This window comes from Rhyacophila brunnea, unplaced genomic scaffold (genome assembly GCF_057557595.1).
Source record: "Rhyacophila brunnea isolate RB1 unplaced genomic scaffold, BYU_Rbru_1.0 scaffold_7, whole genome shotgun sequence".
Lineage (NCBI taxonomy): Eukaryota > Metazoa > Arthropoda > Insecta > Trichoptera > Rhyacophilidae > Rhyacophila > Rhyacophila brunnea.
The window spans coordinates 1,586,734-1,604,030 of record NW_028233339.1 but is presented as its reverse complement, the minus strand read 5'-3'; the positions used below and the strand labels follow the sequence as shown (position 1 = coordinate 1,604,030).

The following is a 17,297-nucleotide window of genomic DNA, read 5'->3' as shown; positions in this document are numbered from 1 at the left end:
TTACAAAAATTGACTTGGTAATTTTTCGCTATAAATTAATTCTTACTGTATACATAAGTATTTAATTAACAAGCTACATACAATAATATTGTAACAATATAATATATACATGACATAAAATAGTTTTGCTATGGTAACAAGTCGTTTGTTTAAAATTATAGGTTGAATAATAGGAAAATAACCATTGTCTTAATATAAGAGTCACATATTTTTTTATGAAAATAAAATGTCGCCATTTCAACTCAAACCAAAAAAACAGCAATTATATGACTACTGTCGAACAATAAATTCTTGTCCACGTGTTAAAACCGTGCCCCTCCTGTTTAGTTAATCGCACTTCCGTTTTCAACTGAGAATCGCCCCTAAATTTATCATTTTATTTTACGCTTCCGTGGTGTAGAGCTCTATAAATGTACGTAATTTTATGCTTTTTACAATAAAAACATGTCTAAAACTATCAGAAAAATATTTTAAATATTATTAGTAAACTTCTTGTTTTTTTTTCGAATAAGAAAAGGAGTCGTACCTATCTAAAAAGAGATCCGATACATTATTTAAACACGCGTTGACGCCATGACAGGTATGTCACTGAGAAGTCTTCTATATGCGACTAGAGTCACTTCCGGTTATCGACAAAACCTTGTTGTAGGACAGTATTAGTTAATTTCGTCGTAAATATGTAGGGTGCTAGATTTGTAAAGCACATTGGCTTGAATCCTATAGACGTGAGTTCAAGTCCCACTCGGCACCATATTTTATTTTTAAAGATGTTTTCTACTGTATAAGTATGTTTCTGCGTGTTGTAAATATGTTTCGATATTTCCGAATGGTATATATATAAGTCTACTTAATAATGGTATTCATTGATTACTTATAATCATCAGATTGGTTAAATAATTATTTGGTTCCATTTTACATCATAGCCATCGGGTCACCCTTCAATTACTAAATCGATGCGTTTGCACGCAGTACTAATACATCCAAACCAATCAAAACGTACACTATGATAAACCAGAGGGTTGTATTCCTGTCAACATAATACAGACAAGAGGGCAGACATTAGGGAGACGGCTGCACCCTATACATATATGCACTTGTCGATGTATTCAGCGTCTACCTCATCGTGGTGTGCGTGCTTTCAGACATTTGTGTAGTAGTCACTCCAGTAGCTGGCGCTTATTGGAAAATATACGTGCAAAATAGTATACAGTATGTTTGAATCGTATATAAAATACCGCTTAAAGCTGAGAATTATCTGTATACCTTAACAAATTAATACGCTTCAAATGGTATTTGTGATTCATCAATGAGGTAAATGACAGTCTGGTTAAATGTTCAGTTAGGATTTGCATAGAATATATTATTATATTTTATACAACCATTCCACATTCAATTTGTCTCACAAGTAAGGTCTTTGACATTTTACTAATTATAAGTAACAGTAATAAAGTATCATGAAATCTAAACGAATTACGAGTTGATTTTCTTATCTATGAAAAATAGTTAATTTCATATGTCCAAAAATAAATGGTATATTGTGTCTTTCTAGTTTAAAAATGCCCAACATAAAGTAAAAATTAGAACGTTACTGTCATAATCTGTTAGTAGGAGTTTTTAATACAAATCGCTGTCAAATTGACATTATTTTTCAATTTGATGTATACCTATATCTGACTCAAAGATAGAAGAGAGTAACACCAAATATTTATATCATATGAATCATAACACCAATTTTAAAAGTTGTGTGTGTTAATTATTTCCGTAAAAAATGGTTTATATTAGGTAATATATTTTTTTATAATAATATCACTTTGTTGTATATTTAAAAATGTATACAGTAATTTGTGCAAAAACTCTTTTACGGAGGACAATAATTTATTGTCCGATACCATCAGGCCGACTCACATATGGAAGAAAAGCTTTCAAACCGAATGAACTTTTCATCGATTCTTTGCTTTTTAGGTAACTATTAATTTACCTTTTAGTCATTCTGAATGAACTACAATTGCTCGAATTAGGAATATCTTATTAAAATGTACCTAAGTATCAGGAGCATTCAGAATGACTAAAACGTAATTAATCAAATTAATAATGTAATTATTATTACATAATATTATTTATTTCGAATTCATGTTCAATTCTTTTTAAATGGTACATTATTTTATTTACCAATATTTTTTGTATTTCACACACGCAACATTTTATTTTTAATTCGTACAATTTTTCACTTTGACAATGAGGTGGTCAATGAATGACTGAATGCGTGTTTATGAATTGACTTCAACCAATTAATTGTCTTTCGTATAAATTAAAGAATTTACCTTCCGTGTATCCATTTAAAATGTGTATTTTTCATTTCATCATTTTCGCCTTCATTATACTAGAGTAGTGGTTCTCATGTGCGGCCACTAGAGGATTTTGTTGCTACCACCGACATTATGTTCAGTAATTAATTTAATTAACTGAGCTAACGTTAAATATGCGTTGTTGGAAATGACACATGGCCAACTACTTAAAAACCATTTTAATAATACCACGGTTGAAACAATTTGGTCGAAGTTATACGTTGACCAAGAATCATGTCAATTCAAAGAATTGGCAACAATTGCTTTATTATTGTCGTTTTTTCCTACTACTGTATACTGTGAAAGATCATTCAGTGTAATGCACTTCATAAAAAAACAAATATCGAAGCCAGTTGAGAGATGTAAACTTAGAAGCAGCAATGCGTCTCGCATTGGAAAAAGGAGTATTAATAAATTTCCATTTGCAGTTTTTTAGTAAATAAAATTTAGCTTTATTTTTTTCAATCACAACAAAAGTGAAATTTGGTGCGGCCACCAAACGTTTCCATAGAACTGTCAATGTCAATTGTGCGGCCACAGTTAAATTTCACGTGAGAGCCACTGCACTAGACCATATTATTATCTAATAATATTGTATTATGAGTTCATAAAAAATTTCCAACACCCATATTATATCGAGGTAATATATATTAAACTGATTCAAGGTTAGCTCGGCTAAGTGATGACTCCAGTTAAACGCTTGGGCGGCGGGCGTCGACCTAATGCAATCTGGCGTCGCTCTTCTATGCGACGTCGTTGAATTGTCCGACGCTAAATGTTGCATCTACCTTGCACACAAACCGGTCAACGCATTTGGTTGTACACCACCAGCATGAAAGTACAAATACAGCCTTATCCACGAAAGCTGAGCAATTTACTATCGCATATTCGTCAAATCCCCATCACCTCAATTATTTTAAGACGTTTCTTGTTTGTCCGGTACAGATTTTTTCTTGTGTGTCCAGTACAATTTTTTTCTTGTTTATCCAAGATTTGTATTGGACGATTGAAGATTTTTAACTAACTTCCCGACTAGCTAGACATTTGAAACTTTTAGAATATATCAGAACATGACGACAATGCATTCTTTTAATACTTTTGACCAACTTTAAGCAGAATTGAATTCATTTTCAGTTAATTCTGCTTTGTATGTTTCGGAAAAAAATCGTTAAAAGTAAAACACTATTATTCGTTGCTAAGGAGGTTCTAGCAACTAAATTATTAATATATACGTGCGTTACTACGGAAATCAATATGAAATGTCAAAATGACATTTCAGTATTCTATATTTAATCAGTATTTCTATCAAGTGCAAAAAAAAGTATTTATTAATACATAGAATTGTCAAGTTTATTTCAACAGAAAATTTAAAAACGTGTTAGATAAAAAGTTCTTTTTATCTTGTATTTATTTCAATATTTGGAGCAGTAGTTTAATCAATAAAATTAAACAAATATTTTCATTGTATCATACCTACAATTAAAGTTATAAAACTGTAGTAAAGGTACAATTTATTGCATATTTAAATCACTCGTGACTTCATAATATAAAAATGAAATTTTCGTATGAGGGATTCATAATGCAACAACTTAGAAAGTTTTGAGTTAACCTTGAAGTGGATCAGATTGTGATTTCTTCTACTGCGCACGAAATAGGGTAATAATTGTATTTATTGTTACCACTATTCCTTACCTATTGCTACTATACCTCTTTTACATGCAGCCTATTGCTTCATTTTCTCTCGCTTGGCGTCGCTGTACTATGTCATATTTTCAGTAAAAACCAAAAAAACTACCAAACTTCACGTTTATATGACGTTTATAAAATAGTTAATATTTAGATATTGTTATAATAAAATTATAATATTATGAAGACTATTGAATAATTAGGTATTTATTCTTTAATTATGTAATAGTGCTAACTTTTAATTAATAAGAAGCAAATAAGGTGTGGTGTGACATTTTTGGTGGTGAAAAATAAAATAATAGCGCCTGTACACGTCTGCGCCTGGATTTACTTGCACCAATAGTGTGTATTTTAAACTATCGCGATAATAACTGTTTACACGTAAAACTGCTGACTGTCTCGCCAATCTCAATTCGTCTCAAAATGGGTCTCTGCGCGATGTAGCTAGTTTTTTATCGGCAGGTTCGCCACTATCGTTATACTCCGCGGGCGAAGATATTGCACGATTCAATTGTCGCATGAAAATTCAGAAGCTTCTGAACGTTTTTGATTAATGTATGCAATGCAATTTGTACGATAATACGTGTTTACACGTGCATTGTTTGTTATGGCCGCGATAATACGTACTGTCAGCAGTAAATCTATGCAGTGTAAACAGGGAATATAGGGGTAGGTGCCTAATGCAAATATACATACTGTCCTATACATGTGCCTGAAAAAAATCTCTATTTCAATATACATGTGTGATGGACAATTTGACGTAATTATATCTATTTTACCGCATAGAGAAAAAATAGCTATTTTATTGCCGTTAAGCTACTGCAGGCATATCTAACTACTATAATGGAGGAGGTTTACTTGATACTGATTCCAGATCGTCTTTAGTTTGGATAGACTGGTTTCGAATAATTAATAATCTCTACGTTAAATTGTATCATTAAATGAATTATTTTTAAATAATTTAAAAAACAAAATGGCGGCCAGATGTGGTCTTTTTTTAGTGATACATTAATTGATTGTTTATCTAAATGTCATTGTAAAAAAAGCTTGCTACATCTCTAAATCGCAGAATACACTAGTGAAACTTGCTAGATATTAATGTACTACGCCAAATGACTCTCAGTTAATTTAATCATCAGCATAAGGAACTTATTTTCAGCTCCAATATATAAGCGCTACATCTCCGTAGCCCATTTTAATCAACATCTTTTCTTATACCACTTAATTTTTTTAGAATTGAATTAATGAAAGGGTAGAAATGAGTGAAATGACCGACTCGTAGCCAATGCACATTCGTGACCGCAACACTGGCGGCCTCGACTCGCAGCGTGAATCGCATGAAACTTGTTGCTTGCAACACTAGATGTGTTTTTTCTAACTAAAATGTCTAATAAAATTAACAGAAGAGATATTTGGGTTCGATTCCCAGCTCTGGAAAATTCACATGTTGTTTTTCAATGTGTTCTTGGACCCAAAGTATGGAACTAATAGGTTAAGCAAGTGGCTATTATCTATTTCCTGTAAAACATAAATCTGTTAATACATCCTTGACTTTTTGGAGAGACATATTGAGTTAGTTATACCAAAATGTTCCTTATTTTAAACTTTACCGTCAGGAAACCTTCTTACTAAATAAATAGTCTTTATTTTAAAGTCATCCTTTTAACGATTACTTAATAAACTCACATGATAGACGATTTCAAATATTTTAACAACTTCAAAGTCAAATTACTCAAAACTAGTATTCTCCAGTTAGTGTGTTCTGCCAGAACAGAGATGTTATGGTGTTCTTAGGATCGGACATGGTTTAAAAAAAAAACTAGGTAATCGCGCCAATTCCTTTTTCATTAATAATATCTACCCATGGAAAATTTCCAGTACCAACGTAATTCCTGTGTTCCTATTTAAAGATTACATCTCTATAAGGAGTATACAGGTCACATCTATTCAATTTTTTTGTCACAGAATTAGATAATGACTAATGAGATCCTCCAATGTGACTTGTATAATAATTATTAAATACAATAGTGTGGAGAATGTTATATCGATTTATTTTTTACATAACAACAAGATATTTTTGAATCTAATAACAACATATTCGATAGCATGTGTTCCTATCTCAACTCTCTTAATTAACATTACAGTATGTGTGTCAAGTTGCAAGTGTAAGCGTTGATCTACTTGGCCGAGTAAGTGCAAGCGATCATAATAATATTATAAGAAAGTAGCCGTGCGTGAGTCAGTCGTGTGAGAGTGGTTGCGCCCGTATGTGTGTGAGAGAGGGAAGGTTTGCGTGTGTGCGAGAGTGCAGACAGCGCGAAGGGCTTCTGTGAATGTGTGCGTGAGAAAGTACAAGTGTCTCAAAAATAATATTTTAAATTATGACTTATTAAATTGAATCTATATTACAGATAATTCGAACAAGTATGAGTAAAGATGAAGGAAATAATTTAAAAACTAGTTTGTGAAGTCAGAATCCTATTTTTTTATATAAAGAATCATACCCTTGCTTTTTCGTACAAGGTGGTTGGGAGGGTTAGTTGCATTAATTATGTTCCTCCATTTATATCTTTAAGTTGCCTTATGGCCAGAATTAAATATTTTGTGTAGTGTTCTTGTGTCGTTTTGTTGCTTAGTATTTCATATGGTTTTTGGATGTTAATTTCATAATTATGCTGTCGTGAATTATGCTTCTTGAGATCTTTTTCTAGTATAGGGCAGTCGTTGATGACTATTGATTACTGACAAAAATAACCGAATTACGAAGAGTAATTATAATATTTTAAAAACAATACGTCATGTAAAACTTACAAAATATGTGTCATTATGCTACAGGGATACCATACTACCATGGGTATAGCAAACGCGACTCGCAATAATCTACTGGTAGGTAATGTTTTTTAGTACTAAATAAACATTTTAGCAAAGTATACCAATACATCTGCGAATCACACATGGCACTACTGTATAATAATTTCAGTATACGTATTATTATTTTATTCGATTATTGATGATTGGATGTCAACCACTTTCTGGGCCATTTAAAAGATTGTAATGATTTAACAATGGTATTAAATTCTTAAACTTCCAAGCATAAATTCTGATTCATTGACCATCGATTTAATAAGAGTTCTTTTTCTTCGAATGGTGGCATCTATAGTCCAAATACTCCAAATCAATATCATTTATCTATTCTCCTCATTTTTCTAGCAGTCTCTGAAGAAGTTTACACACTAACCAGCTTCAATGCGCCCCCTTTCACTACCTAAATTCACTAAAGCATTGCAATTTGCGTTTTCAGTGAAAATTAATGGCGATACCCATTTGTCATTTAGCATAAAATATACATTTCCTAGTCACTCATTCGCTGCTGACTAGATAATGATTTTTAATTACCACCTTTAAAGTGCACGTTAACTACATCGAACGGCCGCCTAGTCATTACGCGCCAGGTGCGTCTTCAGTGTCCAAAGTATTAATCGTACCGATCTGAGTCTATCAAATGGTATAGAAAAATGAATTTCGTGTTGACTCTTAAGCAGGGAATGCATATTATGCATCAGTAGACAAAAGAATCTGCATAATAATTGTTACCTATTCGCTCAGCCTTTTGAGGTTTCGCTCTGGATCAACACACATTGAATGAGAAACACATTCAAGACAACCATGGAACTCAACCATATTATCCGAAGCTTTAGACTACTTTAATGCGAACGTTTGAAAGTACCATAATAATTTTATTGTTGCCAATTACTTATTCATTTGCAAGTAAAGTTATGGAATTAAAATATTTGACTATTGCATCATATTATATTATTTAATGTAATACAATAATATAATATTATGTCGGGTGCAGGTTATCAAAAATAGAAAATGTAAAAGTTGTTTTACAAATGTGTAAGAATGTGTATCAGTGGCGAAGGCTAGAGGTAGGCTGTTCCGTCATGAATAGTGCAGATTAAACTTTGTTTCAGTCATACGTATTTGTTTTCATTGAAGTAAGTCTACAATTTACAGATGGTGTTGGCTAGTTTTTAAAATTTAATTAAACCCTGCGAAACCAAACCATAATAGTTTTGGAATATTTTGGTCGATCCGGCAAAAGTATGCACACTTCTTCATCAGTCTCTACCAATGACATTAATATGGACGAATCATTTGGAAAAGAAAATTACATTCACTTTATTGTCGGGTCTGCCGAATGGCATAATCTGTTCTAACGCAATTACAATAAAGGTGATATTGCTATAAATTCCTGATGCTTTTTGTTGAATCTGCCGAATGGTTCGGTTCGAACGGGTTCGCTCAAATGAACATTGACATTAGAAACACTGCTCTAACGCCATTACAATAAAGGTCATATTGCTATAAATTCCCGATGCGTGATATCGCATAATGGAAATTGCGTGACGTCTACGTATACATGCGAATGCGCGAATTTACTTGCTAGCTACTGTATTGAGTGCGTCGTCCATTAATAATGTCATTGGTCTCTACGGATTATAATTAAGCCACGAAAAAGAAAAAAATAAATGATTATATTGACAGAATTTCCAGATGGAAATATGTGATGAGTGATCAAGTCGTATAATACGTCTCACGAGTATTCGTTATAATATTGCATATTATATTAAATGTATAACCGAAAAAGAAATTCTCATCGAGGAAAATTCGGTGCAATTTTCATTGTCGTTTTGGTGCGCCCAGTAGCATAATGCATTCGCAAATGTATGGCAGTGTTTGTGTATCGATGCGGTGCACGCGCCCCCGTGTTCGCTGCGCTCTAGGCGGCCGCTCGCTAGATTCACTTTCGTCGGGCCCCAGTACCGAGCGGCTGTTCGCTATCGCCATTCGCCCCATGCGCCATATCACTACAATATTCGCTGACATTCGGCGCTCGCTGCCAGTTACTCGCTCAGTAGGAGAAAGTTGGCCGCGGTGAGCGGTCGAGTTCTCAGCACTACGGTCGTAGCGCCCCTACACAACTGACGAAGTTTAAAAAAAAAAAACACAAACAAACCCGAGTTTAAACCGACGATAATTTTTCTATGACAGTTAACGTCGGGCGTATGTCTTGGATGCTTTGTACAATAATTATTAAAAAATATATATTTCATAAAAGTTTTATGAGATTTGACAGTTTACACGTGCTGTGCCGGTTATGTTATTGTTTTGAAAAAACGATACACGTTTTTACACACTTATTATTTGTTTATTAATTAATGTTTATAACAATCTTCTGATGACACTAATGTTATAAATGATTTACAAAAAAACTAAGTATTAGTTTATACTATTGTTTCAATTTTTTGTTTTCATTTCATGTGACTGTGCAATAGTGAACATAGTTTTGACTGTTAGTTTTTTATTAATGTGTTATCATTTCTAATGGTTGTAAAGAAGTTAAACGTAACACTGAAGAGACAGCTTGGTTTGTTTTTCTTCTCCCAAGCGCAGTGATTTAGTACGTTGTTTGAAATTTGTGCAATTCTTTTATTAGCGAAGTAAATCGAGTGCCGAGTAAAATAAAAGAGTGCAAGCGAATTTTTTTTCTGACGCCCGCGCGCAACTTTAAAGACAATCTCAAGGTGAATGCCATCTCGTAATAAACTGATGCACATCGCATACTTGTCTTTCATCCGGCTATTATTGGATATAATCGAAACAAACTCGGAAATGAGATCTGACCTTTAGATCGATATGAAGTAATACGTTGCTATTGAATAACGTGTTTCGGATAAGGCATTTTCCTTTCGCAGTAGCGGCGCACTGCTTCGACGGCCGTGACGGCGGTCAAGGCCGCTTCGCCCCTGCCCCCACGAGCCTCCCGCGCGCAGCGCTCGATCATCTCTGTTTATCAGAAGCGCATCGCTTCGCGAAAACATATACACCACTCCACACGATGAATCTTCGATTATTACAATCACCAACTGATACTCAATAATACTTTGAAGATATCGTGGATTTAAAAAATAAATAAAATACCTAAATGATAAATAATTCATCTAAGCCGCGCACTGAAGCGCTGGCTCAGCAACTAGCAACAGAAAAAACAATTTACTCGACTGATAGCGTTAACATGCCAAATTTAGTAAAAACCGAAATGAAGAACTTCCCTATGCTTTCTCCCAAGCGGGAAGTAGATCTCGATTGCGGCGACTTCATAGTACCCGCGGCCGAACGCGAGGAAATAATATCTGAGCACAGCATTATAATGAGAGCCGCTCCCGTGATTACAGAACATCCACGTGTCATAATTGAACCAAGCCGAATTATTCAAGTACCAACAGAATCGCTAGCGGAATACAGATTATGCGATATACCCAGAAATGGTGACGCGACAAATGGATGCCGGGAACCTAGATATCGAGACAACGATCAGTTAAGATTTTTAGATAACGATGACGAAGAGTTATCACAGAGGTATAGAGAAATAGAAGAACGCAGGGAGGAACGCAGATTTAGAGAAGCGAACGGCTGCCGAGAGGAGCAGATGAGGTTCCGGGAGCAACAGCGCGTGGCGATTGAACTGTGCCGGCCTGGCCTGCAGGTTGTCGCCCTGCCGCCGGAAGAGCGTCGAGATGTGAAGGAGTTCAGGGCGCCCCATGCGCCACAGGTGTCTTCGACGAGCACCGGCGTCATAGCGCACTGTCCCATGCGGCCGCCCCCGCCCCCGCCGCCCAAGCCGCCGAGACACAACGTGGAACGGGCAGCCCCTCACGAGGAACCTTCCAGCTCGATTCCTGACTTAGGTGAGACTTTCACTTGTTTTCTCTTGAAGTTGTATATGTTCACCGCATTTCCTCAATCCGTGGCTAAGGAACCGTGTCGTGCATGCGGTTGGGATTCATAATTTACTCTGTATAACTCTGCAAGCAAACCAAAAATTTATATTAATTGATATCCTCATATTTCTCCAATTAGTATAAGATTTAAGTATAATACTTCAATGAAAATTAGTAAATAAATAATCATTGTACTAAAATTCGTGGTAAAGTCGTTATGGGGTAGCCAGCGGCAAGAATTTTTTTTTAAAATAGCCGATATACTGGATTATATGTTAGGTTGGGTTGGTTTAGGTTAGGCTAGGTTTAGGTTAGGTTAGGTTTTCATTCTTGAATTCCTGAATTTTGCCAAACTCGGCTATGACAATTAATTAGCGCGGTTCCCTCCTGGCCCAATAACCGACTTGTACCACAAATAGTAATATAATATAACTATAATAAATGATACTTTAAGAATAAGTCCCCACCATAGGTAAAACTTATACGTAAAGACCTCATTTACCTAATGTTTAAAACAGTTACGTAGAATTTACGTTCGAATATTTAACATTGAAGTCGATTTACTCATTTTAGACAACTTTACTCACCGGATGCACTTATATAAACTTAATCCTTAGCACTACGATGACCACCCTCTATAACCTACCAAAATCTTTATTATTCTTTCTGAAATACCCTGTATATAATATTATGGCCATAGATTAAATAAATTATGGCATAATATTATGAGTATAAAAGTATTTATTTATTATAAACAAATCGAACGCAGTACCCATTGAACATGTTTTGCCAAAAGGTTGCGTGGCCTAGTGATATGTTTCCGTCTGACCTTAGTCAGTTTTATAACAGGTAAATAAATTTGTGGTAGGTAGTTATTTTTTTATTAGTTTTGATTGATACAATTTAGCAAAAAATACTTGTCATTCATTTTTTGACTAATTTGTTTATTTTATTATTAGCTACCGTACATAATTAATTTCATTATAAAACGTTGAAATATCGAACACTCCAGTGAAAAAATACACGTACATTAATTACTGTGATAATAAATCTATTTAATTCTAAAATGTTACAAAACCCCTTCTCTGTATTGACAAATCCTTTATATTATTACATGAAAATTAATCTGAAAAGGGTTATTAAAACTAACGACCAATTTAGATGCATACCATTCGCATTGCAGGGTTAAACTTGAACCTTATCTATCAAAAACTACAAGATTTCACCAAGTACTAGTTAGAACACGACGTAAATTTTAGTATCCCATTTGCGACACAGCCGTGTGGCGAATTGTCATTTGTGAAAAAATAACACCGTGACGTATTCAACATTACGATTGTCAGAATATTGTGGCAAATTTATTTCATGGCTATTTTTGTATAGAAACATTGTATCTGTTGATTTAACCTAATCTGAGATATTCACTTCATTTATCAATTTATATTCTGTATCTTGAATTTGCTATTTTTTTATTAATCCCTACATATATACATCTTCGACTTATATCGAAACTAAACCGCTAACCCGTTGAATTAAATGTTGCATTAGGAAACAGGCTATATTGTTAGTAAATATAATAACGAAACATTGCAACAGGTAAAAAATGGTGGGTTTATTAAACAAAAGTTTACAATATTTTAATATACAACATATTATTAGTTTTTATATGGCTACAAATTAAAACTCTGAAAACGTTGACGTATCGCCGTGAAGTTCTATAGTACATAATATTGTATTATTGTATAGTTCAGAGCTAAGGCTATAGTTATAGTCCAAACTCTTTGATTGAACTATTATTTTTATGTGAATAATAATCACAGTATACGCAATGGAAAATGCCCAATATCTTGTTTGTGTTGCACGTTATCTCACTGCCGAAATAATATGACAAGATAACCCCCCGCCATTTTTATCGCGAAATGCATTTTTACATGCCACTTGCATGTAAGCCGTGCTGTGCTCTTTATTTCCTTATCAGAATTTGTATCCGATGCGTCTATCGTTTTTCCGAATATACCGACGCATACAATTATTTATTTTTATTTAAATTGATAATAAAAAAAATATTTACAATGCAATAAAGGTTTACATTGTATACGATGAGAAATGATTCACAATGATTTCAACAAATTCAGACAAATTACATACTGATCATCATTAAGTAGACATAATAACATGAACAATGTAGATACTGAAATTGTGATATTTTCATGACATCAATATAGAAACACTGCAATCAACAGAATTATAATTAAAACTCATTAAAAAATGCTCTGAAACATGTCTAGAAAATATGTTAAACTGAGTCTGATTCATACACTTGTCTTTCGGTTGCCGGATGAGGGTACTGACCACTGAGTTACTGACCCTAGTTAGCCGAATCAGTATACACTTAGGCATAATTAACCATTTAAATAATACTACGTAGTTAATCAAAGCAAGATGTCGACAGCAGTTATATTATTTTTTTATTTACAAGCAATTGACTAAATGCTGCAACGCATTCAATATTATTATTATTTTACTTAGTATTAATTCAATAAGTATTATTATCTATTTTATACACAAGCCTGCAATCGGCGGTTATCGCAGTTAGTTTATCATACGTTTGTAGGTATTATAATTGTTACAATAAGTTAACCTTCTAAACAGTCATAACTGTCTATCTCGCTCTAAAAGTTAGCACAGCCAGAAGTGCTGTTAAAACATAGCACTTTTTAACAGTTCAGACGGTTAACTTATCGTACCAATTAACTGCATGAATACATAAATATGATAAACTACCCTTGATTGCCGCCGATAGTAGCCTTGTATATAGAATAGATGCGCAGTAGTATTTATTCTCATACGCGAAGGCGGGGTTAATTTGGATATTGCCTTCGGTTGATATCGCCGACTGTGTTTACACCATTTCTCTATTATCAATTATTGGTTCCGATAGAATAAGTTAGCCTCTAAACTGTCTATCTCACTCTAAAAGTTAAAAGTCAAGAGATGTGCTGTTAAAACATAGCACTTATTGTAACAATTACAACTAATTTATTGTAAAAATTATAATACCTCAATAAAAAAAATATGAAAAACTACCCTCGATAGCCGCCGATAGCGCCTGTATATAGAATAGATGCTGCGCTGGAATCGTTATAACGTTATAAGTGTTGTCATACGAAAATATTTTCACCCAATCACCCAATTATAGTAGGTACTGAAGATTTTCAACCTTATTTCAATTGGATCCTTCTCTTATTTGCGCATAATTCAATTTGACGTAGGTGCCATTTTAACCTACTAGAGTGGTTATGAAAATTATTTATCCTAAGTGTTTTTTTTTACCATAATTTTCGTACATTTAGGCTCCAAGAATGTTTTCTTTAATATATTTGGTACCTATTTTAATGTATTTGGAAACAATTCAATAGTTTTAGTGTTAATATACTCTGTCAAGATATTAAATAAAATATGAAAATGTGGTTAAGACGAGAATCTATTTACAGGGGGCGATGCGTCGTCAAACAATTTTAATATTTAATATAATTTTCTTCTTTCGATATCGTCTTCTATATACAATTGGCAACCAAATCGCCTCTCTTTCTAGATGTGCAAGTTCTAACTGATCAACAACGCCTTAAGGCTTATTTACACGAGTTTTGTACTAATTATTAGTACTTGGTAGTCGCATAAGCCACTAAGCTACTTAAAACGCTGAGTTGACAACCAACAGTGTATTAGTAGTATGTACCTAAAATAACAAATACAAAAAAAAATATGCATGCTACGACGCTCGTATTTTTACTTCTCACTAAATACTAGTTGGGCAAGAGTTGGGTGGTGAACACGCTGCGACATGTTGCGAGTGCGAATGGAGTTATGATGATACGTACTAATGATTAGTAATTACAATGGTTTTTTATTCACTCACATTCGTATTTGTACTCGTTTACACGTGTTAGTATTAGTGCGAGTTCTCATGACTAGTACTAAATCTGTGTAAACAAGACTTTAGTTGGACGTTGAGAGATGTTACTTATACAAGAGAATCTATCCTTTACACTTCCTACACTATGAGTTAAAAAATCATACTTATAGGTTTATTGTATAAAATGTTGGTACAAGTCGGTTCACGGGAAGCCAGGCGGGAACCTCGCTCATTTTCATAGCCAATTTTGGCAAAATTCATGAATTCAAGAATGAAAACCTAACCTAATCTAATAATCTAGTACATCGGCTATTTTCAAAATTTGTTTGCCGCTGGCTTCCAAAAACCGACAAGAACCAAAATATTTTCAATTAGAAATAGTTGAAATTTCCAAATATTTTCCTATAAATCTATTTTTTCTTGTCTAAAGTTTTCGTTTCAATTAGCACACCGAATATATCACTTAATATGCTTGAATTAACGTAAGTAAATATTAATGGCAACACTTCATAACAGCTGACTAGGTAAATAACAATCTAAATATCACAAATTAATAATAAGCCTTGAGAACTAGTTGTTGGAGCTTGTACCTATTTCCTGTATATTGCTGTCAATCAGTAGGTACGTAATAGCAGTTGAACGTAAACAAAAATACTTCTCGATCGATTTATCAATGGAAACTCTAGAATAATATTAAGTATTATCGTTATCTGCATAATTATAGAGATGATAGGTAGGTAGTGTAACCCAGTGACATCCCTAGACAAAATGCCGCCCCTAGGCAGTGCCAAAATGCCGCCACATTTTTTATACTTACAGTACTTTTTATCATCCTTTCACGACTCCAATATCTAAGAAATGTGTTGTATGGATACATTACTAATGATACCACTAATTAATCTAATTTAAATGCCATTTCTGCGTCAGTAGACAATATTGCGAATGTGCGATTTCAGATAGGTGCATTTAAAATACGCCTGACAACTTCCAGAATGACTAACTAGCAAACATATTTGGATAGATTTTAAATTGATAAAGTATGTACCTACCTACAATTCAAATATTGTAAATCTACACGTGTCATTGCTGTTCACTAAGGACGTGACGTTCAAGGACAACGGAAGTAAACAAGACATCGCGAACCTGACAAGTCCTTTTAAAAATTTTATAGTAATAATTAATACATTTTGTTTCCAACCAGTGAGCTGAAATTTTTAATGGAAATATATTTCCGTTATTACTAAGTTTAGGTAGCTATTTATATATATAAATAATGATTCTCCTCGATTTGCCGCCCTTCGGGTAAGTGCCGCCCCCAAGCGAGGCTCAATCTGTCTACCCCCACGGGACGTCACTGGTGTTACCTTTTGAGTGATAGACGTAAGGGGATCGAACGAGTTTTCAATATGGGAGTTTGGTGTATTTAAAAACGAAAATTCTCACGTGATAACATTATTTTGTATTATTATTTAAACAACATATTTACATTAAGCATCGTGAAGTCAGTTTGACACAGTCATATAAGAAATATTTTTATATACATGGGGCACAGATTCAACACATCTAAAGATTAAATAAGTTGGTTATATTATTAGATAATTCTAGTTTAGTTATTGATAGATAATAAATATTGCGGAAATGATTCACGCCGTCAACTCCTGAAAAAATATTGTCAGGTAGAATCGAGTTGATCACTGACTGCTCTTGGGATGGCGTCTATTCGTCTTGTTTTTAAACCTTGCTTTCCCAGTCAGTTTTGGTTATGTCTTTTAAACACAATAATACTTCGTCTTATATGTTCTGACAATATATTATTATATTGGTAAGATTACTTACTTACCTACTATTAAATTTTATATTCAAATTCAGCGAACACTACAAATTACAAGTTTAATGCATTATCATTTTCATACGAAAAATCTTAAAGAAAACATTATCAAAATATATTGAGATATTATAATATTGTATCAAAATTATATAAAATAATATACGTCCAAGAAAAAAACCAACAGGGTTGTTATTTAAGAATGTATAAAGAACTCTTAGTTGAACTCAACTCATGTAAGTGTAATATATTTTCACAAATCAAACTAACAATACTTATATATTAGAACAAACAATATTTGCGGAAACAACTCATTTTTAGGTACATATATTTTTTTAAACACTATAACATGCCATATGGCCGAATGACAGTAGTGTAGTGACACATTAGTGCATTTAGTAATATAAGAGAAACAATCACAAACACCCAGACTGAAAAAATCACATAAATATAATTATTATGACCTCACCGAGAATCTAACTTGGGCCCACCGGATGAAAGACCAACACCTTACGAACTGGAAATTGGTTTTCCAGTACACGTAATATGTTAAAACGCCAGAGTTTCCATTAAATTTACACCACGCATAAGTTGACTATCGCACTAACCGACGTCACGGATCACTCCAAGATTTTTTTGATGTAACTTACTTGAACTTGCTAATAATTAAATTATTTTATACTTCTACCAAAGATTGGTTACCAATTTGCAGTACACATCTTTATCCTGGCCCAATCGTA

General features: G+C 33.6%; 1 protein-coding gene across 1 annotated transcript in view; it reads left to right on the top strand.

Annotated features, from left to right (window-relative positions):
• The first annotated feature begins 8,953 nt into the window (after positions 1 to 8,953).
• The window catches only part of Eip75B (Ecdysone-induced protein 75B), a 392,248-nt gene continuing 383,904 nt past the window's right edge, over positions 8,954 to 17,297 (top strand). Inside the window, exon 1 of the mRNA XM_085957892.1 lies at positions 8,954 to 10,783. Coding sequence (XP_085814018.1) covers positions 10,021 to 10,783 — 763 coding nt within the window. The 5' untranslated portion in view covers positions 8,954 to 10,020. The remainder of the gene's footprint in view (positions 10,784 to 17,297) is intronic.